Genomic DNA, 25,570 nt, shown 5'->3' with positions numbered 1-25,570 from the left:
AGCTTTAAGTCAAGATTTATTCGTGTCATGGTTTAAGCAACGAGAAATGTATTAAGATTTCTTCTACTGGATCACCTGGATAGCACCTGAATGGGCGATCACCATGCTGCATTTTGGGCAGCCGAGAGCAGTTGTACTCCATGCTCCTCACCTTCACTAAATCTCGCCGACCAGGGTGATGAAGTCTGGTCAAGTGGCGTGGGCAGACCTTCATCCGTTGGGGGATTGCAAATGGCTAGAGGTTATTTTGAGCCACCTGACTCTCACGACTCCCAACAAGATGGCTGGCAGAAGCTCACATGAGTAGCACTTCATGTGGAAGTCAACAGTGGCTCTCTTATGGATTGCCTCGCCCCCACCATTAGAATGTGGAATTTCCACCATTGGCTCAGGGCTATAAATGGAAAATGAGAACCGATGCCCGAATGCTGATTTGAGCAGCAGGAAACTCTCTTTTGACATTTTTTTTCGTGGTGCTACAGGACGCGTGTGATTCATATCACGGTGAGCTGTGGGTGGGTCCTTGCCAGGGGCTGAGCTGTGCCGGGCGCCGCCAGCTGCCACCGCTGCCACCGCTGCTCGCCGTGGCTATCAGGGACGGGCGCCCGGTTTGCGGGGCCCGGCTGCTTCCCCACCGCGATCGGCTTCGCTGGCTCCCGCTCGCCGCCTGGTTCTCCCTCCGCCCCGCACACCCAGGCCACGCCATCCGGCGCGCTGCCCAGGATCCTCCGAATGACGCCGAAGTTGGAACGGGACTCCGCCGCCCGCGGCCGTGCCGTGGCCCGCCCGGCCCTTCCGCCGTCGCCCGGCGAGGTCGCGCGACCCGCGAGTCGCACGCCGCCCTCCAGTTGCCCAGGCAACGACACGGCGCCTCCGCTCGTCGGGGTCCCGCGCTGGAACAGCGCGACGTCCCCGGCCACGTGGCGTAAGCTGTTCCGGGGGTGCGCGTGCCAATCCGCGTTCGTCTCGCTCCTGGCCTTGTTCTTCTGCTGGAGGCTCAAGAGCCGCTGCTTGCAGGAGGCGCTGAAGAGTTCCGGCAAGCTCTGCCCCCGGTTGCCCTTGGGAGAAGCCGTCGCTCCGGCACTCTTCTTCCCGTCGCCGCTTCGGTAGAACTTGGAGAAGTCTATGATCTTTACGTACGTGTTTCTACTCCCGCCGACGCCACCGTGCCATGCCGCTCCTGACGATGTGCCCTCGCCCTCGCCTCTGCGCGTGCTCCACGCCACCGCCGTCGTGATGTCGCCACGCTCTTTGGCAGTGGGACCAGCGGCGTCATCGCTCTCCTCACGCGAGGCCGCGCCGGCGAATGCGCCACGTGTCGGGTTCGCCGCGGCGCGCCGCGCATTGACGATAGCCGACTTGTGCTCCGCGACCATCCTCCGGAATGCCGCGTCGCCGCCAAACTCCGTCAGAGCGGCGCTGCGCGTGTCCGAGACCCGCGTCTCGCTTACCGTTCGCCGCCCTTCTGCGCCGGCGGAAATGGCCGGCGGCCGCGAGGCCGCTCGGGCCTCCGTGCCGAAGCTCGCCTCCAGCTCGGCCTGTTGGATCTTGCTCAGGTCGCACGACCACCGAACGCGCGGACCGTTGAGCTCATTCACCGGCGGCACCGTGGCATTCTGGGAAATGGCTGGTGCGCTTGCTCGGACCGGGCCACACTTTCCCGATAGACCGTCTGGCTCGGCGCCGCCAAACGTCGTCGCCAGGTCACCCGAGGAGGAGGAGTTGTCGCTGGGCGACGGGGGCCATGAGGTCGTCCTGGGCGGCACGGGGGGCGCTCCAACCCGGAGGTGGCGCGGCTCCCCCGTTCCCGGCATGGGGGGCGACTCGGCGATGCTGTCGAGGTCGAGCGAGTTGCACCAGTTGTTGCGTCGTTTGTTGGTCTCGCTGGGGCGCCGCTTGCTGCTGGCGCTGGGCAAGTGGAGCAGCGACGCGGTGGATTGGGCCCTGGCCGGCTGCCAGGAGCCCTCGCAGGATCCCTGCTCCAAGGTCGCAGTCGCAGATTTGGGTCTGGGGAAAGAAGAAAAGGGTGATGGGAATTATGTATATTCTTATTATTTTAAAGACAATTTCTGACAGAGAGTCTAAAGGTCCAAATTGTCATGCTGTCAGCAACAAACAGCATGGTCAAAGTTGTTAATCGATGTGAGTATAACACGTTTCACAAATTGAACAAGGTTGAGAAGTTTGATCTCCAATGTGTTCACGGGTCGTACCGTGTGTGGCTTAGCAACACTACCGGCCCATGGGGTGAAACATCGGATATCGTGCTGAACAGTACATGGGACAACCCGAAAACGCATTGGAGAGCCCACATCCAGGGGTCTTCATCCAGGAGAGTAAAGACCACGGCCAATTGAGTTAATAACCGCAAAGACGGTAGTTTCTGAGCAGTGATGCTGCGTGGATCATGAGTTAATGTGGCCTGACCCGAGTGGGCGAGCCGCGTGGTGAGCTGAGGGAAGTACCGTGGTGGTCGGGCCTTCCTGCGCACCTCGTCCTGGTAGCCGCACAGCTCCTGGCTCACCCTCGTGATCTCGCACAGCGCCTGCATGGCCGACACGACACCGCCCGCGTCTCGTGTTGGTTCTCGGCTTTGAAAACGACGCCAGGATCTAAATGACCCAACGGCGGGATTGCGTTGGCAGTGACGCCCACGCTCGAGCCCCCCACGAGCCGCCGCACTCGACGTCCACAGGCCTACGCGCTCAGTTCACAGTGTCTGAGGAGTGGCCACCACGCCTGCCCCACTAAATACTCTAAAAACCTACACGGTCCAAAATTATAACCTGCTACGTGTGTACTTGTATTTGTACACACGTAGCCTGCGATTACTTTTTCCTGTCGTGTACAAGTACAACCATTTTGTAAATACACAATGTAATCAGCCAAATGATTACATCGTGTTAACGTCCGTTGAGAGTTCACCACCGAGCGTGCGCGCGTCGTCACCTCGTTCAGGCACGAGCTCCTCGCCCCCTCTCCCTCGTCGCCCCCCCTCGCGGCGTCGTCTTCTTCCGCAGGCGCCGTCGCCTCCAGGTCCCTGAGCACGTCGGACACCAGCGCATCGAGCAGCGCCTCGGCCTCTCGCTCCCTGGCGCCCGGCGTCCCCGGCGCCGTGCCCGAGGCGCCCGCGGCGACCTCGCGCCCTCGCGGGGGGCGGCCCGACGTGGACTCGTCGCCCGCCTCCGCTTCTGGGACGTCCTCCAGCGGGGACTTGGCCGGGGGGTCTGGCCGGCTCGGTGAGAAGCTGTCTCCGAAGCCGCTGTCTCGGAGACGGATGTCTCTCTGCAGCTGCGGAGGCACGGAGGGTGTGGGAAGAGAGAAGTTCGCCACCCGTGCCCAGGGGATGCAATGGTCGTCCTCTTGCAGAGGAAGGTGCAGCCCGAGCAGGGGAGAGCTTTACTGGACGCCTGGCGGGACCTTGCAGCTTGTTGATGGCCAGGCAGAGGTGGCCATGTTACAAAAAGTTAAATGTGCAGCGTAACTGGCATTGGCCAAACGTCCCATTGCTGACCTGCAACATATTAAACTGGGATTGGACATAGCAACATCGCTCCCTACTGCAGAAATCTGGCAGAAGCCTCCTGCCAAGTAGCGCGTCCTGGACAAACAAAGTGTAAAATATTGAACAATAATAAAGCGGCGAGATGGCATCACAGAAGTCTGAGGTCACGATTGGACAGGAGAGGCTAGGGAAAGGAAGCAATGGGAGAGAATGGGGGATGCCTTTACCCGGCGGTGGGGAGTTACTGATCGATAACAACAATGACCCAAGAAATGCCAAACCCTGTCGACGCCAGTGGGCGCGGGTCGTCGTGCCTGCTCGACGCGGCGCTGCATGCGGCGCAGCTGCAGCTGCCAGTCGCGCCGCTCGCGCTCCAGACGCTCCGCCAGGTCGCGCCGCTCGCGCTCCCAGCGCCTCTCGCTGCCCTGCAGCTGGCGCCGCAGGTCGAGGGCGGCGCCGTGCGTGTCGGCCAACAGGCGCCGCTGCTCGTCGCGCTCGAGCTGGGAGGGCGGCCGCTCGGGGCCGTCCCTCTCCTTGGCGCCGCAGGCCCCGTCCGCCAGCGGGGAGTCGGTGCGCGCCTCCAGCTGCGCGCCCGTTCGGAGGAGACGGAGGGATGGAGGTGGAGTGGGGGATAGGAAGGGGAGGACATCGTGACTGCCACGCTCATCGCCCACACCCCCGAATGAGGCCACATCAGCCCAATACTCGCATCCCTCCACTCACTCCCAGTCCAGAATCTATTTCAAGATTGCACTCACCATCTTCAAGATGCTGCATGGACTGGCTCCTGCCTACATCTCACCTTACTCTTCTCCGTCCACACAAACTCTCCGCTCTAGACACCAAGGCTTTCTGTCAAAGTCTCTGGTCAACCTTTGCTCAGTGGAAGGTCGCTCATTCTCCACTGCTGCCCACATGGTGTGGAACTCGCTTCCCCCAGCAATCCGCACTGCCGACTCCCTGCCCCTGGATAAATACAATTTGCTCTACGAACCCGGCAGCTCTAGTTCGATTCCCGCTCACGGCCAACACCAGTGAAAATAATCTGCACCGGTTATCTGTACCGGTCCCGGGCCTCCCCTAGGTCGACTCAGGTTAAAATGAGTACAGAACTTGGTGTGGTTTGTAAACATCACCACGAGGGCGTGTTGCTGGCCAGCCATTCCCTCTTGTGCCGTGCCGACCTCCGTAGGTGCTCGCTAACGGCACTTGCCCCGACAGTCTGTCGAGGCTACGCAGGGGATCTTTGTCTCGCGTCCCTCGTGGCTCACGGTGGCGGTCACTCGCCTGCGTGAGGCGGCCCCTCAGCTCGGCGCGCTCCGCGTCCCAGGCGGTCTTGTCGGAGTGGTAGCGTCCGCTCAGCTCCCCCCTGCGCTGCTCCGCGCCCCTGAGGTCCAGCCGCAGCTCCTCCAGCTGCTGCCTCAGCTCCAGCAGCAGCCGCCGGTTCTCCACGGCCTGCGCCACCGCGGACGGCACAGGCAGCCGGCCGGGTCGGTGAAACGACGGCGACGCGGGGCGACGAGGTCCCCCGGCTGCGCCGCTCGACTGCCCCGGCCGTGTCGCCGTGCGCCAGCGGCTGGTTGATGGCCGGGCATGTCGCTAACAACCTCCCGTCACGATCCTGCCCGAATTATATGATCTCACGTTGACTGTTACACAATGTAGGTGTGCATGTTAATTGTGTACGTAGGCTATCACGACCGATGTTGTGAGTCATAGTTACATTTCGGTTGCGTCGTGTTGGTATCACGCCAATGTTCAGCTACTCGACAGAGCCAATCATATGAAGGCATCACGTGGCCAAATACTGTGTGCCCATTGACTTCGTTTTTCAGCAAAATTGGAATGTTGAAAAGCAAGCACACGTGTAGCCACGAGTGCAGATTGCCTGCTGTGGAGCATGGAACATAAACACTGACACTGAACACGAAGGTGTCACAGCAATGAGAGATGCTTCCTCGTGGAGACACGTGGAGCAGGAGTCAAGATTGGACCCAGTGACTGTGGGCAGGACACCAACAGGAGGGGCGATGGAGCGGTGGCTGAGATTCGCGGCAGCCAGCGGCAGGGGCGTGCCCGATAGGAGCCGCGCACCACGGAGATGGAGCGATGAAATCGACGACGAAACGTGCAGGGGGTTTACATCGCGAGGCAGTGTGAGATGACGATGGGGAAAGCGTGACAAAGGTGATTGTTCCTGTTCAGCTTGAAGTTAATGTTGCAGCGGTGTCCCGAGACGGATCTTTAAATGGATCGTGATGCGACTGGTCATTCCCTTGACGGCGTGTGTTCGTTTTTCACCAACTTAACACCTTTGTTGAATCTGGAGGACGAAGTGCATGAATCAATGGCAACGCTGGACCGTGGCGGCACGTGTGCGTGCTGGGTGGTCACAACACACACACGTGAATTCACACACACACACACACGTGCCTTCACACACACACACGTGAATTCACACACACACACACACGTGCCTTCACACACACACACGTGAATTCACACACACACACACACACACGTGCCTTCACACACACACACGTGAATTCACACACACACACACACACACGTGTCTTCACACACACACACGTGAATTCACACACACACACACACGTGCCTTCACACACACACACGTGAATTCACACACACACACACACGTGCCTTCACACACACACACGTGAATTCACACACACACACACACACGTGCCTTCACACACACACACGTGAATTCACACACACACACGTGCCTTTACACACACACACGTGAATTCACACACACACACACACACGTGCCTTCACACACACACACGTGAATTCACACACACACACACACGTGAATTCACACACACACGTGAATTCACACACACACGTGACTTCACACACACACACGTGAATTCACACACACACGTGAATTCACACACACACGTGACTTCACACACACTCACGTGAATACACACACACACACGGTGTGACTGGTGGGAGACAAACATCCCAGTGCTGAAAAATCACCTGCAAATTACTCAATTGGGATCACACACACAGCAGCAGCAGCAACAACATGCCTCCCCAGCTCATTGACAAATAATACTGAGACTCGGCGAGGCATTCCTGGGTAAACAGGCGAAATAAAACAATAGGTACATCCCTCATTCATTCCACTGCTTAGACGAGTAACTTTCCAAGCCCATGCGTTTCGGTGCGGATTGAAAGATGGCGAGCATAGACATGGACGCATAGAAGTACAGTGCAATGCACTTTGCTGCCACTGCCCTCTGCTGCTCTTCACGTAGCCCCACAGTCCTATAGCACATGTTATGCATGGTGGTGACGCCCCCATCCAAGCACTATCCATGCGCAACTTTGCTTAGCTTCCGAGATAGGAAGATATGCGCATTGCGGCCGATTTGGTCAGAGCGGGAACGTTGTTTTAATGTAAAAAAAAACATTTCCGGTAAATCAGGATTCATGGTTATGCGGTTGTGAAGTGAACTTCGTCAGTAGTGATCTACGGAGAGAACATTAAAACACTCCCTCTCTGCTTACGCTAAAGCATCACCCAAGTTGTAACGTTGCTATGTGAACATGAGAGCATTAAAAAGCACGCGGCTTCTGCAAAACACCGCGTTGACCCGACGTCTTGTAAGGGGTGAAAGTACCCACACTTTACCCCACCACACGCGACCTGCAGATCCATTGGCTGTGGTGAGCCCAGGCACACGGCTGGGTGGACAGAGGCATTTGGGGAGGCTTTAAGGAACGTGCCACCATCGTTCCAGCTGCCGCGCAGGGAGATCGAATCGATTCGGCGACCTCTGCACTGCTAATCCAGTGTGCTGACTGCTACACTGATTTTTCTGAAAGCCAATTTATTTTCCATTGCAATCTCCTTCAAGTGACCGCGATAGTCTAATTTGCAAGACAGACCTGGGGCATTCGTCTGCCAGTAGGGGGCGATAATCGTCTCCATGCGTGCAGTAGAATCCCGATAGAGAAGTTTGTGGCGCAATTTTCGAATGAGCCAAATTTGAATCGTTGTTTGTGAGAGACGGAGAGCTTTCCATTTTAACGGTGTTGATCATTTCCGTGCCACAAGTAGAACATTACATCCGAATTCGAGAAGGAGGCGAGTACTGAGAGCGAGGGGGATGAGAATTTGTGGCCGGAGAGGCGGGGCCCATCACCACCACCGACGGCTCCTTCAAGCGTGGCCACGACTGCGAGGGCGGGACGCGCCACGCACCAGAACCCAACTCGGACATCGCAAGACGCGGCGTCGTGCGCGGCCACGTGGCTCCATGTGCTCACGTGTATCTCGGCCACCTCCCGCAAGAGGACCTCCTTCTCCTTCACCCACAGCAGCTTCTCTTGCTCGTAGCGCTGCTTCAGCTCCTCAAACCTCTTGCGCAAGCACAGGTGGTGGTGGCAGATCTCCTGGACGCTCCCGCCGGGCTTGTGAGCTCCGCACTTCGATGAAGTCGCATGGCCCTGCGTCCAGTCTGGCCTCCCTGCGGCGTGGTGGCTCTCCGCCGTGACATTCAGGGGGCTCCGACTGCGCTCCCTCAGCCCCAGCAGCGGCCTGGCTCCGCATCGCTCCTTCACGTCAAAAGCCCTCGGGCGCACGGCCCCACAACGCTGAGCCATCTCCTCCACCTCGCTTCCAGCCGGACTGCTCCATGACGATAACATCATCTGGGTCACGCGCTCCTCGCGCAAACTGCCGACCCACGCCGCGGTTTGGACGTCTCGCGCATGCTTCTCGAGGTCTTCGGCAAGAGAACCTGCGCATCTCCGGCTGGATCTCGTCTTGGGCTTCGAGATCTCGCCGCGTGTGCCGAGTCCAGCAGAAGTCCCAGGAGAGGCGGCTACCGCGCGTCGTCGCGATGTGGCATCCAGATGACGGCTGCCCGTGACCTGGGCCCGTGAACCTGGCTACCAAAATAGACGTTTAAAGAAGAGCGCCGTCTCTTTGTTTTTAAATCTCGCACGGGACGAGTGAAGGTCGAGCGGAAAAGCTCTGCGACGGTCTGAGAGCACCGATACTCGACGTGAAGTTGACGGAAAGTCGCGACGAGGCCGTGCGTCTATAACAACGTTCTCCCCCGGGACGGGGAGGAGGAGGAGGCAACGCGCGGTGGTGCTGGAGCCGTAATGTCACCAGGCGCGCGGGGACGGCGAGTGTGAGTGCGCGCATGGGGGAGGTGTGTGTGCATGGGGGTAGTGTGTGTGTGTGTGCATGGGGGGTAGTGTGTGTGTGTGCATGAGGGGTAGTGTGTGTGTGCATGTGGGTAGTGTGTGTGTATGTTTGCATGGGGGTAGTGTGTGTGTGTGCATGGGGGTATTGTGTGTGTGTGCGCATGGGGGTGGTGGTGAGTGTGTGCATGATTGGTAGTGTGTGTGTGTGTGCATGCATGCATGGGGGGTAGTGTGTGTGTGTGTGTGCATGGGGGGTAGTGTGAGTGTGTGTGGCACGGGTAGGATGCCACGTGGGAGCGAATTAGCGAGACTAAAGATAGCGAGAACCCAACTGGGTAGTGGTCTGGCCCAGTTGTAGGGGGTAGAGAGAGACGACTTTGCCGCTGTTTCCATGACCTGTGCATAGAAAATAGAGCCGGGATATCCAATGATTTAAGTAATCGAATATTACCTACCGATTATGGGTTCAAATTTCTCGTCCAATCGTTGAGGAAAAATAAAGTCTCCATTTGAGGATTTGCGATCATACTATCATCACCCAGGAATGTCCTGAACGCTCGTGGCGTCACTCCACATCGACCAGCCCCCTCATTAATATTCATGAGCAGGTGACGTCACTCCACATGGAGCACCGCCCCCCCCTCATTAATAATCATGAGCAGGTGACGTCATTCCATCGAACAGCCCCCCTCATTAATAATCATAAGGTGACGTCATTCTACATGGGGGGGCGAGGCGCCTCCTCCCCCCCCCTCGGCGTCAACTCACAACCCTCACGACAAAGGCAGAACCCTTACGTCACGTGATCTCCGTGACGCTGTTGAGACATCGAAGTAAAAAGAACGTCGTGATCAACAAGGGATTATAAACTTTACGTGTAATACGTCTGTGTCACCGCGCCTTTACAAATTGCACACGAATTGATGCAATGAATATCACGTCGCGGTCTGCGTTTTGCTTGCAAGTTTCAGATTTACTGCCATACACCCGTCCTTGGTGGTTACTCTACCGATTATCGGTTCGATCAGTTCTCGACTCATCTGATAGCATGGACGTAGGTGGGGAACAAACATCCTCGCCTCTCTTCCTAGGTGTGCCGCTGGACGGGGCGTGATGGGCGTGGCTTGGTGATTTGAAGCAGTCGATTGTAATTATTGTTAAATCAATCGACTGCATTGTCCAATCATCCCATCTCGAATGACAATGATGACGAGTCTTACAGCTTTTCGTCAATCCACTGCTGGATGAAGTCGTCCCACGCCGTGTCGGACGTGGGGGGCGAGTCGTTTGACCATACTTCACCACGCTGGTCATCGTGGGGTGGTGAAGGCGTTGGGCCCTCCGAGTGGCCGCGTGGAACGTGAGCCGCACTAACGTCGCCTTAATGTGTCCACGTGCACGCGGCCTGCAGGAGATGCGAGTGTGTAAATATAGAGGCGCATTTACCACCGACGGAGGAGGCTAAACGCCGAAAAGCATTACTTGAGAACGCTGCTTCTTCTTCTTTCATAGCTGATGTGGAGCAGCAGCGATCACTTGACAGTGAGCCGCTGGAGTGAGTGAGCTGCTGGAGTGAGCTGCTGGAGTGAGTGAGCTGCTGGAGTGAGCTGCTGGAGTGAGCTGCTGGAGTGAGCTGCTGGAGTGAGTGAGCTGCTGGAGTGAGCTGCTGGAGTGAGCTGCTGGAGTGAGCTGCTGGAGTGAGCTGCTGGAGTGAGTGAGCTGCTGGAGTGAGCCGCTGGAGTGAGTGAGCTGCTGGAGTGAGCTGCTGGAGTGAGCCGCTGGAGTGAGCCGCTGGAGTGAGCCGCTGGAGTGAGCTGCTGGAGTGAGCTGCTGGAGTGAGCCGCTGGAGTGGAGTGAGCTGCTGGAGTGAGCTGCTGGAGTGAGCTGCTGGAGTGAGCTGCTGGAGTGAGCTGCTGGAGTGAGCTGCTGGAGTGAGCTGCTGGAGTGAGCTGCTGGAGTGGAGTGAGCTGATGGAGAGAGCTGATGGAGTGAGCTGCTGGAGTGAGCTGCTGGAGTGGAGTGAGCTGATGGAGAGAGCTGATGGAGTGAGCTGCTGGAGTGAGCCGCTGGAGTGAGCTGCTGGAGAGAGCTGCTGGAGTGAGCTGCTGGAGTGAGCTGCTGGAGTGAGCTGCTGGAGTGAGCTGATGGAGTGAGCTGCTGGAGTGAGCTGCTGCAGTGAGCTGATGGAGTGAGCTGATGGAGAGCTGCTGGAGTGAGCCGCTGGAGTGAGCTGCTGGAGTGAGCTGCTGGAGTGAGCTGCTGGAGTGAGCTGATGGAGTGAGCTGCTGGATTGGAGTGAGCTGCTGGAGTGAGCTGCTGGAGTGAGCTGCTGGAGTGAGCCGCTGGAGTGAGCTGCTGGAGTGAGCTGCTGGATTGGAGTGAGCTGCTGGAGTGAGCTGCTGGAGTGAGCTGCTGGAGTGAGCCGCTGGAGTGAGCCGCTGGAGAGAGCTGCTGGAGTGAGCTGCTGGAGTGAGTGAGCTGCTGGAGTGAGCTGCTGGAGTGAGCTGCTGGAGTGAGCTGCTGGAGTGAGCTGATGGAGTGGAGTGAGCCGCTGGAGTGAGCCGCTGGAGTGAGCCGCTGGAGTGAGCTGCTGGAGTGAGCTGCTGGAGTGAGCTGCTGGAGTGGAGTGAGCTGCTGGAGTGAGCTGCTGGAGTGAGCTGCTGGAGTGGAGTGAGCCGCTGCAGTGAGCTGCTGGAGTGAGCTGCTGGAGTGAGCCGCTGGAGTGAGCCGCTGGAGTGAGCTGCTGGAGTGAGCCGCTGGAGTGAGCTGCTGGAGTGAGCTGATGGAGTGAGCTGCTGGAGTGAGCTGATGGAGTGAGCTGCTGGAGTGAGCCGCTGGAGTGAGCCGCTGGAGTGAGCTGATGGAGTGAGCTGCTGGAGTGAGCTGATGGAGTGAGCTGCTGGAGTGGAGTGAGCTGCGGGAGTGAGCTGCTGGAGTGAGCTGCTGGAGTGAGCTGCTGGAGTGAGCCGCTGGAGTGAGCTGCTGGAGTGGAGTGAGCTGCTGGAGTGAGCTGCTGGAGTGAGCTGCTGGAGTGAGCTGCTGGAGTGGAGTGAGCTGCTGGAGTGAGCTGCTGGAGTGGAGTTAGCTGATGGAGTGAGCTGATGGAGTGAGCTGCTGGAGTGAGCTGCTGGAGTGAGCTGCTGGAGTGAGCCGCTGGAGTGAGTGAGCTGCTGGAGTGAGCTGCTGAAGTGAGCTGCTGGAGTGAGCCGCTGGAGTGAGTGAGCTGCTGGAGTGAGCTGCTGGAGTGAGCCGCTGGAGTGAGCTGCTGGAGTGAGCTGCTGGAGTGAGCCGCTGGAGTGAGCTGCTGGAGTGGAGTGAGCTGCTGGAGTGAGCCGCTGGAGTGAGCTGCTGAAGTGAGCTGCTGGAGTGAGCTGCTGGAGTGGAGTGAGCTGCTGGAGTGAGCCGCTGGAGTGAGCTGCTGAAGTGAGCTGCTGGAGTGAGCTGCTGGAATGAGTGAGCTGCTGGAGTGAGTGAGCTGCTGGAGTGAGCTGCTGGAGTGAGCTGCTGGAGTGAGCTGCTGGAGCCAGACGATTGCATCGGGAGTTGCGGGAGTGGCGCATCGCTCCGGTGGTGCCACCTTTGTACAGATCTATGTGAGTTTATGAGTCTCTTTGCGAGTGTGGTTCTGTATTTGAATAAATATGTCTACGTGTGAATCTATGGGTGTCCATGTTGGTCTATCGGTCGCAGCGTTAATCTATAGATCTCCGTCTTCTTCGTATGGCTTATGTTGATGCAGAGGAAGGGCTACCATTTTACATTGAGCTGCTGGAGCCAGACGATTGCATCGGGAGTAGTGGAGTGGTGAATCGCCGTGGTGACGCTTCCTCCTGCTACGCACTATCGAGTCGGACACGGAGTCGCTGTGCGTCCCGTGGCTCTGTTCTGGGTGGTGACTGCAGTCGCCGCACACTTTGACCGGAGAGTTTATTATTTATTCACTTTCCATCTGTGCATCATCGTCGAGTCTCCACATGTTTTGTGCGGTGGATGAGGCTCAGGGGTTGTGGCCCAGAAGCTTCAGGGCATGAGCTCGAAGCCAGAGACCTTCTGCTGCGTAGGCTCTCCAGGAGGACGGCGAGGAATGCGAACACTGCGATGTGCCGTGCCGGCCTTCATAGGTGCTCGCTAACAGCACTTGCCCCAACAGTCAGTGAAGGCTACACGGGGTGGTCTTTGTTGTGTTTATGTAAATGCACCGGCACAACCCTCTTACCCACCCGCTCCTCCCCATGGGGGCTGTTTGACCATACTTCACCACGTTGGCCAGTAGGGTTTGGTGAAGACGGTGGAGGGGGATCATAGGACGTGGAAGCATAGCAGTGCAGTACAACCGTGTATCGTATCTGTTGACGACGAAGCCACGCAGCAGCTGATAACACCTGTTTTATGCGCGTTCTAAATTTACAGGCCAGTCGAAAATGTTGGTGGAATATTTCACGCCATTGGCAGCCATCCCTCGTCTCATGCCCGCAGGGGGTGGGAAGCCAGAGGAGAATGCACGATACGCGCGGACCCCGTCTCATCACTCATTGTGCTCGGCGATTAACATTCGTCTAACATCCACTGTGTCTCCACCACCACCACCTTGAACCAAGGACGCGCTGGGGGTTTGCCACATCCTCTAGTGTGTTGTTTTATTTACTAATTGCGTTTAATTTTAGGGACACTATTTTCATTTGTTTAGAAAAATGCCCCATTCGCTGTGCAGGAAAACACGGAGATGGAGTGAACACCGGCGATGAGTGGGAGCAGCGTTCAGCTCCGATCCGATGTCCCTGGCTATGCGATGTCTCGCCCATTTTTAGAACGGCAGCGCCACTTTTAGAGGCCACAGCATTTCTGTGAACACATCCTTATTCAAGAACGCCGCGGGCAAACACAGTGCAACAATGCGGCCGTCCAGAATAAACGCAACATTCGAGACCCAAACATCATCGCATCTCCTGGCTTTGGCATTCTTCCTTGAATACACTGAAGGTGCAAGCATGAACCGCATCAGAACATCAACAGGCCGAGTTGGCACATCTCCTCCATGAATGGGTAGTTAAAGACACCAGCCACAGGAGCGCAATTGTGGACATGCATCCCAATCTGTGAACCATGAAGTAGAACCACCGCAGTCTGCGCTCCTTCAACGGAGGAACAGCATTCTGAAGCAAACCCACACCAGCATGGAAATACTGAATAGCGACAAAAGTTGCCTTTTGACAATGCATACATAACGCAGGTCCCGTGTGGTGGGGTACAATGTGGGTCTTCCAACCTCATCTAGCCATCGTGGAAGAGTGACATCACGTTCTCTACACAGAGTAGAGCTAATTAATACAACTCGAAGTGACAGTACCTGCACATACCGTTAGCACGAATGTGTGTGCATATTTGTGGCATGTTTGAGGCATGTTTGTGTGTATGCACAACACTCAGCAGCAGCCTGCATTGTGTCCCGTTACCTCATTACGCTTCCCTTGACATCCGTTCTCTTCTCCCAGCTGGCTCGGGTTCCTTGCAATGGGGCAGCCACTTTTGGCCGGGTTCCGACGCCTAAAGACGACGGCCTTCGCGGTGTCAGATCGCTTGCGCCAATCTAATCCCCAGCCACGGTCCGTCCGAGTCGTGTTGCCAATACCTCGGCCCCCTCCCACGCCTCCTCTCCTATCCCCTTCCCGGTCAACAGCCCCCAGGAATAGCTGCACCCCGAGCTGATGTCATCTACACTCCTGCCAGCCACCAATTACTTAGCAGACAGCTCGTGTGTGTGTGTCCGTTCTTGTGCCTCTCCATTTCATCATCAGCAGCCATGGTCAATCCACAGCTGGATGAAGTCCTCCCCATTGCCGCGTTGGCCGTGGAGGTGATTGACGATACTTCACCATGCTGATCAGTGTGTGTTGGAGTATAAAGTACAAAACAATACATTTTGCGCCACTTTTTCTGCGGCCCATACCACATCTCTGCAGAAGCCGATAACAGCTGTGCTGTGCATGGCGGCCACCTACCCAAGCACTATCCGGTCTCGAACCTGCTTAGCTTCTGAGATGCGACGAGATCGTGCGTCAGCCAGGCACCTCATCTCGCTCGCACCAACGGGGTGTGCAGCTGTTGGATCTCCGTTATTATCGATCCATCATCTCCGTCATTCAGCATTCTGATTCCACCCAAACAAGTCTGAAGGACGAGCGACGCGTGGGGCCCACGTGTTGGGGAGGTTGTCGCTGCCGAGTGCTGCTGGGGAGCGGTGGGGCAGCGGTTAGCGCGCTGCACTATGAACCCGGCAACCTGGGTTCGATTCCCGCTCACGGCCAACACCGGTGACGATTATCTGAACCGGGCATGGGCCTCCCCTAGGTAGACTCAGCCTCAAATGAGTACCTGGTGCGGTGTGTAAACATCGCCACTGGGGAGACAAAGGCGGTCGGGCGTGGTGCTGGCCACCCACCTCCTCGTGTACCGTTCCGGCCTTCATAGGTGCTCGCTAACAGCACTTGCCCCTACAGTCTGTTAAGGCTATACGGGGGATCTTCGTCTTTGTTAAACTTTATACGAATGTTAAACGCTCAACAGAACGATCTGTGTGTCTAATTGGACTAATTGATCCATTTTGCACAAAAACATCAAAAGGTTATTCCAGCAGTACGCGCGTGTGTGTGTGAGCAGTCATTGCAAAGCATGTTTGTAACCCAGTCAATATTAAGATCTATAAGGGGGGGGCACATCGTCTTGATCAGTGGGGGGACGCAGCCCTCTGGACGCTCCGGCGTAGAAGAACAGTGGCACGGCCGCTGTGGAATGGAGCCCAGAAGTGCTCCACTGTCCGTGCGGCCGCTGCGCAAGCGACCAGGCGCAGGGAGACGCGATCCCAACTTGGGTTGTTGGCACTGCGCGAGCCCCAACGATGGCGACACGACGCTGCAATGATACCCGATGAGTACTCGTCACGCGTGGGGTTAACACGCGGGGTTAACACGCGTGAGGTTAACACGCGGGGTTAACACGTGTGAGGTTAACACACGGGGTTAACACGCGAGGTTAACGTGTCTGGCTGCGTGACGGTGAGCAGTTGCGCGCGGCTGTTGGGGGCCCATGCGTGATCCCGCCGTGCATGCGACACTTTGTGTGTCGCCGTTTTGCCCAACATAGGACGACGCGAAACTGCGGCCGAGTCCAGGGGCCGCGTGTGGAGCCCTGGCGAGCCGGGCGACTACAGTGGAGCGATTGTGCGGCGGAGAGGAGGAGTCGCAGCCGGTCCCCAGAGCGAGCAACGCGAGACCCCCCACCTAGCGCTGCCAAACGGCGCTCGGAGCCAAGAACAACGCCTCTCCACCACCACCACCACCACCACCTTCCTGCCGCGCCGCTCGCAGACCCAACCAGCGCACCGGCCGACCATGAGGGCGGCCACGCGGCTTCTGCTCGCAGCGATGTTGCCGTGGGCGGCGGCGGTGGTGGCCGAAGAGGGCCCCGGCTCGGCAGTCGCGGGGCTGCCGCCGCTGTGGCCTCTCGTGCCGGAGCTGTGGCGCGAGGGGCCGGCGTCGACGCCGCAGGTCGAGCTGGACCCCTGGAGCTACCTGCACCGCATGGCCATGTACAAGGCTCTGCTCGCTCGCACGGCGCCCCACACGGAGGCGCTGGGGCCCAACAACACGGGGAACCCGCTGTGGGGCCTCGCCATGCAGCACGGCTGGCAGATGGCATCAGGTGAGGAGCAGGAGGAGCAGGCAGTGGTGGTGGCATCGCGCACCGAGTGGTGAACGCACACAGCCGTGTTTCAGACCACCACCAATATAAAAGAGCCACAATTGTGGCCGTGTTAATTTGGACAGCAGCAGCAGCAGGACAAGGAGACCTCTGCACACCGGGTTTGTTCCCGTTAGGAATCGTCAGCACAGCTCGGCCATCATTGCCTCTACTGCCGCCTTGTGCCTCCGGGGCTCACCTCCGCGTGCGGCGTTGCGAGATGAGGTTTGCCGGCATGCCGACAAATGAAAAAGCCCCGACGATTATCATTATCATGAATGTGGACAAGCCCTGCTGCCCGACCACTGTGGGGACAGCAGCGTGGCCACGGTCTGCGCGCGACAATGAACCACTCGAGCGCCCTCTGTGAGCGGCGGGGACCTCGTGAGACGCGAGGGCGCGTGCAGGATGTGGACACGCGGCTCGTGCGGTCGCTGCTGCCGGAGGCGAGGCGCTGTGACGGCGACGCTGCGCGGGGTCAAATTCACCCTCGCGGGAACTTTGCTCGCATCCACGCAGAGCGGCACCCCCCCCCCCCCCCCCATGGACGTGGCGCTGCTGGCTCCATCTCGAGAGTCCATGGGCCGGGTGAGAGGGGGCAGGGCGGTGCCAATTGGCAGCTCGTGGCCCCTGTTGGGGCAGGGGTTGCCAACCAAAATAACAGTCTGGCATTTTTTTCCAATTCGGTAATAACCTCAATATGTCTCGAGCCGCAATGCAATGTGAATGACGTCACGAGGCAGTTCCTTATAGAGCCGCGAGCGGCTCCGGAGCCGCAGGTCGCCGACCCCTGGGTTGAGGGGTTCGACTTCGACCCCTGGGTTCAGGGGTTCGACTTCGACCCCTGGGTTGAGGGGTTCGACTTCGACCCCTGGGTTCAGGGGTTCGACTTCGACCCCTGGGTTCAGGGGTTCGACTTTGACCCCTGGGTTCAGGGGTTCGACTTCGACCCCTGGGTTCAGGGTTTCGACTTCGACCCCTGGGTTCAGGGGTTCGACTTTGACCTCTGGGTTGAGGGGTTCGACTTCGACCCCTGGGTTGAGGGGTTCGACTTCGACCCCTGGGTTCAGGGGTTCGACTTCGACCCCTGCCTCCCGGTGTTCTAGACTCAAGTGACGCAGCACGTGGACTTGCCACTGGAACAAGGACCGCGTGCACCAAACGACGCCTCGGCGCTGACGAGCTCCACCTCGACGAGGCCCCCGGGGACGCTGCGTGGGCTGCGGGAAGTGCTGATCGAGCCACGCCAGCGCATTCCAGTTGCTCGGCGCACTCCCTGTGCGAGTGTGCGAGTTGGGAGGTCTCCATGCGAGCCTATGGGTCTTTGTGAGGACTGTATATGGGTCTCTATGTCAGTCTATGGGATTCTATGTGCACAGGCACCGATGTTAAAGCCACTGCCAGACCATTCGCTTTCGCAGGGAATCCCCAAGACGGAAGTTGTCATCCGACCATAACTGGAGCCTTGAGTTGCCAAGGACCACCACAGCCCCGTCCTCTCAACCGGTGACCAGCGTGAAGTATGGTCGGATCACCCCCCTCTAGCCACACGGCGTCGCTAGGCTCCTCATGCAGCAGTGGACTGACAAGAGGGGCCGTGGCCGCGTGTAAGCTCGTAGAAGCACACAGAGCGAGAGAGAAGCAGAGAGAACGTCCTCGTCTGTCGTGGCGACTCGCGCCGCGTTCACGTGGACAGCTGCGAGTGAGACGACGGCGGTGGCGCCTCGTGCCTCGCCCGGCCGCTGCGGCGCTCGCCGAGCTCGGCGCGTCTCGCCGTGACGCGAGACGCGGCCAGCAGCAGCAGTAGCAGCAGCAGTAGCTGCTGCTGCTGCTGCCGGTGCAGTAGGCACGGGTGTGGGCACCACCACCACCCACCAACCACCACCACCCACCGTGCCGGAACGGCATCACCGCCATCACGATTGTAACGAGAGCACCGGGGTTCCTCGGGGTTCCTTTACAGGCTCTCAGAAAGTGCAATAAAACGTCGGACATCGTGCCGAACCAGCATGCGCGGTACGACCCGAAAAGCCAAAAAACCTGCACAGCAGAAAACTGAATCTGCATTCACTCAGCTACCTATATTGGTAGCACTCAGCTACCCGACTGAGCAGCACTCGGCTACCCGACTGAGCAGCACTCTGGAAACTTGAGTCCGGTGCGACTGCTCGCGAACTTTGTGGGATTACAATGACCCCGTCCCGGTGCGCCCGCTCGCTAACTCGCTCGCTAACTCGCTAACTCGCTCGTGGTCGATCGGCAGGCCGCCTGGAGGACCCCCTGAACGCCACCGTCTCCTGCAGCCGCACGGGGGCCCCAGGACCCTGCATCTCCCCGCGCAGCTGGTGGGGAAGTAAGGACGACGCGTGGACGTGCGACTCGAGAGGCACAGGGATGCGACGTCGACCCCAGGCCGCGTGCGTGTGTTTGTGTGTCTGGGCGAGTGTGTCTGTGCGAGTGCGTGTGTGTGCGAGTGTGTGTCTGTCAGAGGTGGGACAAAGTCATTGTTATGCAAGTCCAAGTCGAGTCGCAAGTCATCAAATTCATGACTCGAGTCTGACTCGAGTCCAAGTCACATGACTCGAGTCCACACCTCTGGTGTCTGTGTGTGTGCGCGAGTGCGTGTGTGTTTGTGTGTCTGTGCGAGTGTGTCTGTGTGAGTGCGTGTGTGCGAATGTGTCTGTGTGCGAGTGTGTGAGGGCGTCTGTGTGTGTCTGTGTGAGTGTCCGTGTGAGTGTGTGAGCGAGTGTGTGCGAGCCTGTGTGTGGTGAGCGATTGCGTAGCGGTTAGCGCGCTGCGCTACGAACCTGGCGACCCGGATTTGATTCTCACTCACGGCCACCAACACCAGTGACAATTCAGTTTAACACGTAGCAGGCTTTCGCGAGCAGTATTATTCATAATAAAGGTTTGTGGGTTAGATCGCGTTATTTATGTCGCAACCCTCCACCACCCGACACGGCCAATCAGTAAAGTGGCCGTCCTCAGACGGAAACATAATCCAGCAGTGGAACTGTTGACTTTACCGAAAGAACCAAAGAGTATAAAAGACAAATAGTTCACTACTTTAGCCCACCGGTGTGTTGAAGAGTGAATCCACAACATTTACAAGATGTTTCGCTGGAAATCACATCCAGCATCTTCAGGCGATTTGCGAGAATAGCGAAGCCATCCACCTGTTTCCGGTCTTAAATAGTGCAGGATGACGTCATCGTTGTTGAACCCCATCACAATTTGAGATCAGAGGCAGAGGCGGGGGTGGGGGTGAATGCAATTATGTAATAGATCACTAATCAGCCACTGAGCATGTGACTCATCTGTAAGGAATTGCAATGTGTGTTGTGTATTACTTAATAATACGCTTCCAGGTTGCGCTGAGTCTGTAGCTATCACAGAGGTTGAGATTATTTGAATTCTTCTCAATTTCTATTGATTCTCTAACTAGTCTTAACACATTCCTGCGGAGGGAGCTGGTAGGAACGTTGGGTTGCTCGGTCAATGGTCAGGGTCAACGGCGGCGTGGTGTATTCCGCAAATATGCCCGACTGTGAGGGCGGGCACAAGCCGGCGCGAGTAGGTTAAACGTTGTTCCTACCAGTATTATGACCAGTGACGATTATCTGAACCCGTCCTGGGCCTCTCCTACGTCGACTCAGCCTCAAATGAGTACCTGGTGCGATGTGTAAACATCGCCACTAGGGAGACAAAGGCGACCGGGCGTGGTGTTGGCCACCCACCTCCTCGTGTGCCGTGCCGGCCCTTATAGGTGCTCGCTAACAGCACTTGCCCCAACAGCCTGTTAAGGCTATACGGGGCATCTTTGACTTTGCGCACAGGTACAGCCCACTGCTGGATTGCCCCCCCTCATGCTGGGGGGTTATTTGACGATACTTCACCGCCGCGGGTCAGTGCAGGTTGGTGTGGGGAGCAGGCGCAGTCCGTGCAGATTCCACCGCTCTGACCTCTTGCCCACAGCCGAACCCTGCGAGCCCCATTGACAAAGGTCACTGGCATTCAAGCACCGGCCAGGCTCCAGCCTGCTGAGCTTCCGACGTCTAATGAGATCATCGAATTCTCAGTTATGTGGTCCTTGCCAATGAATGCACTGTGCGGGTGATGAAACCGCTTATTTTGAGTTACTTATTGACTGGAGGATTTCAAACGCACACATGCGTCGTTTGTGTACCTTCTCTCGGAAATTAAAAGTACATGCGTGCGCTTTGAAACGCCAGGTGTGTGCGTGAATGCATGTGGGGAGCGGTGGCGCAGCGGAGGGCGCACTGCGCGTCCATTCATCTTTGGCTAAAACAAACCTGAACTTCACTGACAGATGTTCCCGTCGCTGGTTTTGTCAACTAAATTACCACTGTTGTGCACGGGGTATAATTAGTACATCGCAGGGTCGTGAGAGGTGTCGGTGGCTTGAGGAGGCCTTCATCCAGCAGTGGACTGACCATGGCTCGTGACGACGCTAGGTATGAACTATTACCTGTCGGTGCTTCCCTACCTGGCTGCGGCGGACGCGGGCCTGTTTGGGGAGGGGCGAGCGGCGCGGCCCAGAGTGGCCCAAGCGGGCGAGTGGCCCGAGGAATACTGCACCAGCGCGGCCTCCTGCTCCCTGGCCGCCCCGGCTGCCATGGCCGCCTGGAAGGACTTCTTTGAGGTGACCACCGCCGCTGTCTCTGCGGCATCGTGGCCTCGTTATCATCACCCTGACCTCGTGATCATCACCCTGACCTCGTCATCATCACCCTGACCTCATCATCATCACCCTGACCTCGTCATCATCACCCTGACACCGTCATCATCACCCTGACCTCGTCATCATCACCCTGGCCTCGTCATCATCACCCTGGCCTCGTCATGATCACCCTGACACCGTCATCATCACCCTGAAATGAGCTTCCTAATCTCCCTCATCTCCCCCATTAACACAACTGACGTGCTTGCGTGCGGGGATGGAATTCCTTTTCAGCTCAGACCCCGCCTGCTTGCCCTTCGCCAACATATACAACCTCTTGTTGTAACAGCTATCTCGCTGTGGTCTTCCTGATTCAGCAGTTCCACTGCTGGATTATTGTTTCCGCCTGAGGACGACCGCTTGTGTGGCGATCGAAACATCGTGAAATATTATTTTTCTACCTACGTGACTTTACCGAAAGAACCAAAGATTATGGATTCCTGCAGTCACGAAAGCTTCACATCAAGATGTGTAATCAAGTACATTGGTTTGTCATTTCCTGGTTTGCCAGAGTATGATGGCAGTACAGCAAGTGGATTCATTTGCATCTGCGTTCAATCTTCATCGGGATTGAGTGGAGTGCCGCAGTGACGAATATCTTATCTCCCTTGCCTGGAACGCATTTGCTTGTAGGTTCGACTCCAACCTTGACTGACGCCTCGATATTTGGACTTCCCATGTTCTCCCCGTGGATCTTTCTCCGTGTACTCCGGTTCCCTCCCACATGGAGTTGACCAAACATCGCAATATTGGACCGCAGAGCTCGGGAAATTGTTGGTGCCGGTTACTTGTCTGTGGGTTCCCACGCCTTTGAATCACTCTCTGTCGCTCTCCCTAAAGGTGAAAAAAACCCGCGCGTTTTGAATAAAAAAACCCATACTTTCAAAAGTCACGAACGTCTCGCGCACTGCGCGATGACTACGGGGAGGCCCTAATCCTGGGCTGGGCGTTGGTCCTGACGAGCCGCCAGCCCCCCCCCCACCGCGGCCTCACCGCGGCTGGGCGGCCTGCACCGAGCAGCAGCAGCAGCAGCGGCGGCGTTGTTCACGGGCGGCGTGTGAACCTCCCGCCCCAGTACGTGAACAGCTCCGACAAGCCCGAGCGGACCAACGCGGAGGAGATTCTGCGCTACCTCTGGAGCGCCCACCAGGCGTCGCTGGAGGCAGCTCTCCCCCGGTTCTCCTCCAGGTGCTTGTGACAGGTTCAATTTACCCGTTTTAAAGCATTGACGAATTGTGGCTCTCGCATTGGTCGTCAGAGTGGATGTTTAAATAGTTTCATCCATTTTCTCCAGGTTAAAGTGCCATTGCAATTAACTTGTTTTGGGGAGTGGGTTATTCACAACCCATGCCACTCCACTGCTGGATAACGACTTCCCAGCACCGTATCGTTCATTGAGGTTGTTGGACCATACCTCACCCCGCTGGTCAGGCTGGTGAAGGGTGGGAGACCCGGTTAAAATATCACGTGACACTGGTCTTAGCCATGACCTAAAATCGAACTCAGGTCGCTGGGTTAATAGCACGATGTGCTACCCACTGCACCACGCAGGGCCGCTTCCCGCCGTACAGGTGTGGTGTGTGCATGTGTGTGGGGTGTGGTGTGTGTGGGGTGTAATGTGTGCATGTGTGTGGGGTGTGTTGTGTGCATGTGTGTGGTGTGGTGTGTGCATGTGTGTGGGGTGTGTGGGGTGTGTTGTGTGCATGTGTGTGGGGTGTGGTGTGTGCATGTGTGTGGGGTGAGGTGGCGCACTGCACTATGGACCTGGCAGCTTGTTGTTGTTCGATTCCTGGCCATGGCTAACAGCAGTGGCAACTGGGGTCTGAAATATGACATTTGACATACACGGCCTTTTGTAAATCCACTGCTGGATCAGGGCCTAACCACACCGTGCAGGTGATGAAGGTTACTGGCATGGGTAGCTCTAGAATATCTGTGAACAAATCTCCTTTCAGGCTGGCCTTCCTGCCAGGACCGGAGGCCACGTTTGGCCAGGACTGGGCCGCCATGGTGGCGTTCGTGGCAGCACTGCAATTTCCCACAAACCAGGAGGCGACTCGCCGCTTCCAGACGCTGTTGCCCCCCCGGGTCCTCCGAGTCGGCGACTCTCCCCCCGACGTGGCCGACCTCAGCCCGCAGGCCAACCGGGCCCTGCAGGCCTTCAGTCGACTGCGGTGGGCCAACGACCTCGTCGGTACGTCGCACTGCCGACGGCGTAGCCCGGTCGGTGACACGGCCAGGCCCCGCTGCGGTATGCGTGCTGGGTGCTGGTCGTGGCTGTGCTGCACGTGACCCGTCGTCCGGTGCTGTGGAAGCGGGTGCCTGGGGGATCTCACAGACCTCGTGAAACTCCCTTCACGTGGAGGTCGTGGAGGGGCCATATGCTGGCGCGCCAGTAGAAGACGGTGCAACAAGTTGACTAATCGCCATCTGTGTCCATCCGTACGGGGATAGTGATTTGCTCCCCTCGTGCGCGTGGGTTTTCTCCGGGTGCTCCGATTTCCTCCCACATTTATAATAACACTCATCATGAATTTGCTGAAAACGTCTTAAACAAAAAAACCCAATGAAGCACGACCCTCTTGAAAGAGAGTCATACAACTCAGTGTGGCTTTCCTGGATGAGTAAATTATTATTATACTGGCTGCTGGCTGGTGTTTAAAGGTGTACAAACGAAAAGGGTGGCTCTTTTAACATTTTTATTTACCAGAATATAAACATGTTTAAGTTATTTTAGGTGGGACGCCACACTGATACCTCATGCGAACCAACGCCACAACCAGTTGGTGGCGTTTTAGATCGCATCAGCATCGAATGACCGGGTAGTAATTCTTCATAGCCATGCGTGAGACAGAATTATACTGTGTTCAATTGCATTAAATTACCGTAATCCTTCCTGGCAATGGGGGATAATTCTACGGTGTAGACTCACGCGTCTCTCTCTCTGTGTGGAGTTTGTATGGTCTCCCCCTGTTCTGCATGGGTTTACTCTGGGTTTTCTGGTTTCCTCCCAATGAAAATAACCCCCCCCCCCGATATTAGTGCCAATTGCATCTCAACACTCTATAGAGTTTATAATGTGCAGGTATTCTTCACGGAGGCATGGGAAACCACAGTCACGTGGGAAAGCAGCCAGACCGGGTGCCAACAATTGCTCAAAATCGTTGGCCAACTCCACTCACTCGTGTGTTGAGTTGCTGCCGTGTGAGTGGCGTGCACGAAAACCGAGGCTAATCCCTGCCTTGGCGCTTCGCAGGTGGCCTCTTGGACAAGGTGTTTCGTGACGTCGTGTGCAGGAAGGAGGACCGCCAAGTGGTCCTCGATGCTGTGGAGAAACTCCTGGCTGACGACGAAGTCCACGCACTGCCGGATCTGGTGCTGAGCGTGGCAAGCAGCGTCGTGTTTTCTGCTCTGCGCGGCCACCGCGCGCCTTGCTCCCCCGCGCGACCTCGCCCATAGAGTCGGACGATTTACTGCGAAGGGAATGAATATATTTGGACGAGAGGAGGAAATTCAAAAATGTTAAAGCACGTGCCCGCTCTCTATAGTGCGGACATTAATCGAAGCGAATTAAAAACACCGCTAGGCTGATCTTGTCCTTGAGTGGCAAATTGTATTAAATCAGAACGCACAATTACAATCTCTCACCCACCACGTGTCCATTCACGTCCCTTTAAGAAATGATTCGTGATAAAGGATTATACACATTTAGTAACCTGAACTCTGTCCACTCAGCAGTCTGAGTACACCATAGTTGATCGGCAGGTCGCGTGTAGAGGGGTAAGGTGTTGGTACTTCCAGCTATTCTTAGATGCACGGCCAGCGTGGAAGAGTAGGCCGAACTGCTCTCTAGAGCTTCCTATATTGGAGGGCCTTCCCACAGGAGTGGCGTGGGCAGTACATTTCAGGGCTGCACCTTTACCTTTACGATTGTCTCTCATACATATTGATTCACGAAGAATGAATGAGTAATAAACGATCATACACATGGTCACGTGGACAGATATACTGTCGCGTTGCTTGCCGTGCTTGTGTTGCGTGCACGAGGGATGCCGATGAGACGATACACAGGACTGGGAAGCAGCCTTCCGTCCGATCAGTTATCGGGTTGTACCGCGTGAACCAAGTCCGACGTTCCGCTGCGCATTGCGGATGAACTTCTGCAGGAACTGAATATCTCATGAAGATCCCAGGACGTGGTGTGAAACGTCGAACATCGTTGCGTGCAACACGCGGTACAACCCGGAAACAAATCGGAGAGCTGCGTAGCATCACCTGCAGTGCGACACTGGCGTCTTCGGCATTGCGAGGTTGTGAGCGTGGCCGGCCTTGAAGTCCACTAGAGGGGGCAGTCCTCCTGCTGCCGTGAACTGTTCACCAACGCTCTATTAAGC

At 57.0% G+C, this 25,570-nt stretch overlaps 2 protein-coding genes across 2 annotated transcripts; one reads left to right on the top strand and one right to left on the bottom strand.

The window, feature by feature from the left end:
• Positions 1-424: 424 nt before the first annotated feature.
• Positions 425-4,199, bottom strand: KIAA0408 (KIAA0408 ortholog). Its single transcript, XM_078604601.1, has 5 exons — positions 4,182-4,199; positions 3,787-4,089; positions 2,950-3,291; positions 2,466-2,545; positions 425-2,007 (listed from the first exon to the last, which is right to left on the bottom strand). The coding sequence occupies exons 1-5, from the start codon at positions 4,197-4,199 to the stop codon at positions 495-497; spliced, it is 2,256 nt and encodes a 751-aa protein (XP_078460727.1). The 3' UTR covers positions 425-494.
• An 11,887-nt stretch (positions 4,200-16,086) lies between these two features.
• On the top strand, positions 16,087-25,171 carry C22H6orf58 (chromosome 22 C6orf58 homolog). The gene is made up of 6 exons (XM_078604521.1): positions 16,087-16,396; positions 18,699-18,788; positions 20,911-21,098; positions 22,252-22,364; positions 23,132-23,370; positions 24,433-25,171. The coding sequence occupies exons 1-6, from the start codon at positions 16,087-16,089 to the stop codon at positions 24,633-24,635; spliced, it is 1,143 nt and encodes a 380-aa protein (XP_078460647.1). The 3' UTR covers positions 24,636-25,171.
• Positions 25,172-25,570: the final 399 nt, after the last annotated feature.

The sequence above is a fragment of the Lampetra planeri genome, chromosome 22 (genome assembly GCF_965212315.1).
Source record: "Lampetra planeri chromosome 22, kcLamPlan1.2.h2, whole genome shotgun sequence".
Classification (NCBI taxonomy): Eukaryota; Metazoa; Chordata; class Hyperoartia; order Petromyzontiformes; family Petromyzontidae; genus Lampetra; species Lampetra planeri.
Note: the sequence above shows the minus strand (reverse complement) of the source record. Positions and strands in the feature narration are given on the sequence as shown.

Coding starts and splice junctions, on each gene's coding strand:
- C22H6orf58 (XM_078604521.1), top strand. CDS start 16,087: ATGAGGGCGGCCACGCGGCTTCTGCTCGCAGCGATGTTGCCGTGGGCG. Junction 16,397..18,698: donor CGGCTGGCAGATGGCATCAG/GTGAGGAGCAGG, acceptor GTCGATCGGCAG/GCCGCCTGGAGGACCCCCTG. Junction 21,099..22,251: donor CCTGGAAGGACTTCTTTGAG/GTGACCACCGCC, acceptor CTCCCGCCCCAG/TACGTGAACAGCTCCGACAA.
- KIAA0408 (XM_078604601.1), bottom strand. Junction 3,292..3,786: donor CGCCCACTGGCGTCGACAGG/GTTTGGCATTTC, acceptor GTGCCTCCGCAG/CTGCAGAGAGACATCCGTCT. Junction 2,008..2,465: donor AGGAAGGCCCGACCACCACG/GTACTTCCCTCA, acceptor TTCTTTCCCCAG/ACCCAAATCTGCGACTGCGA.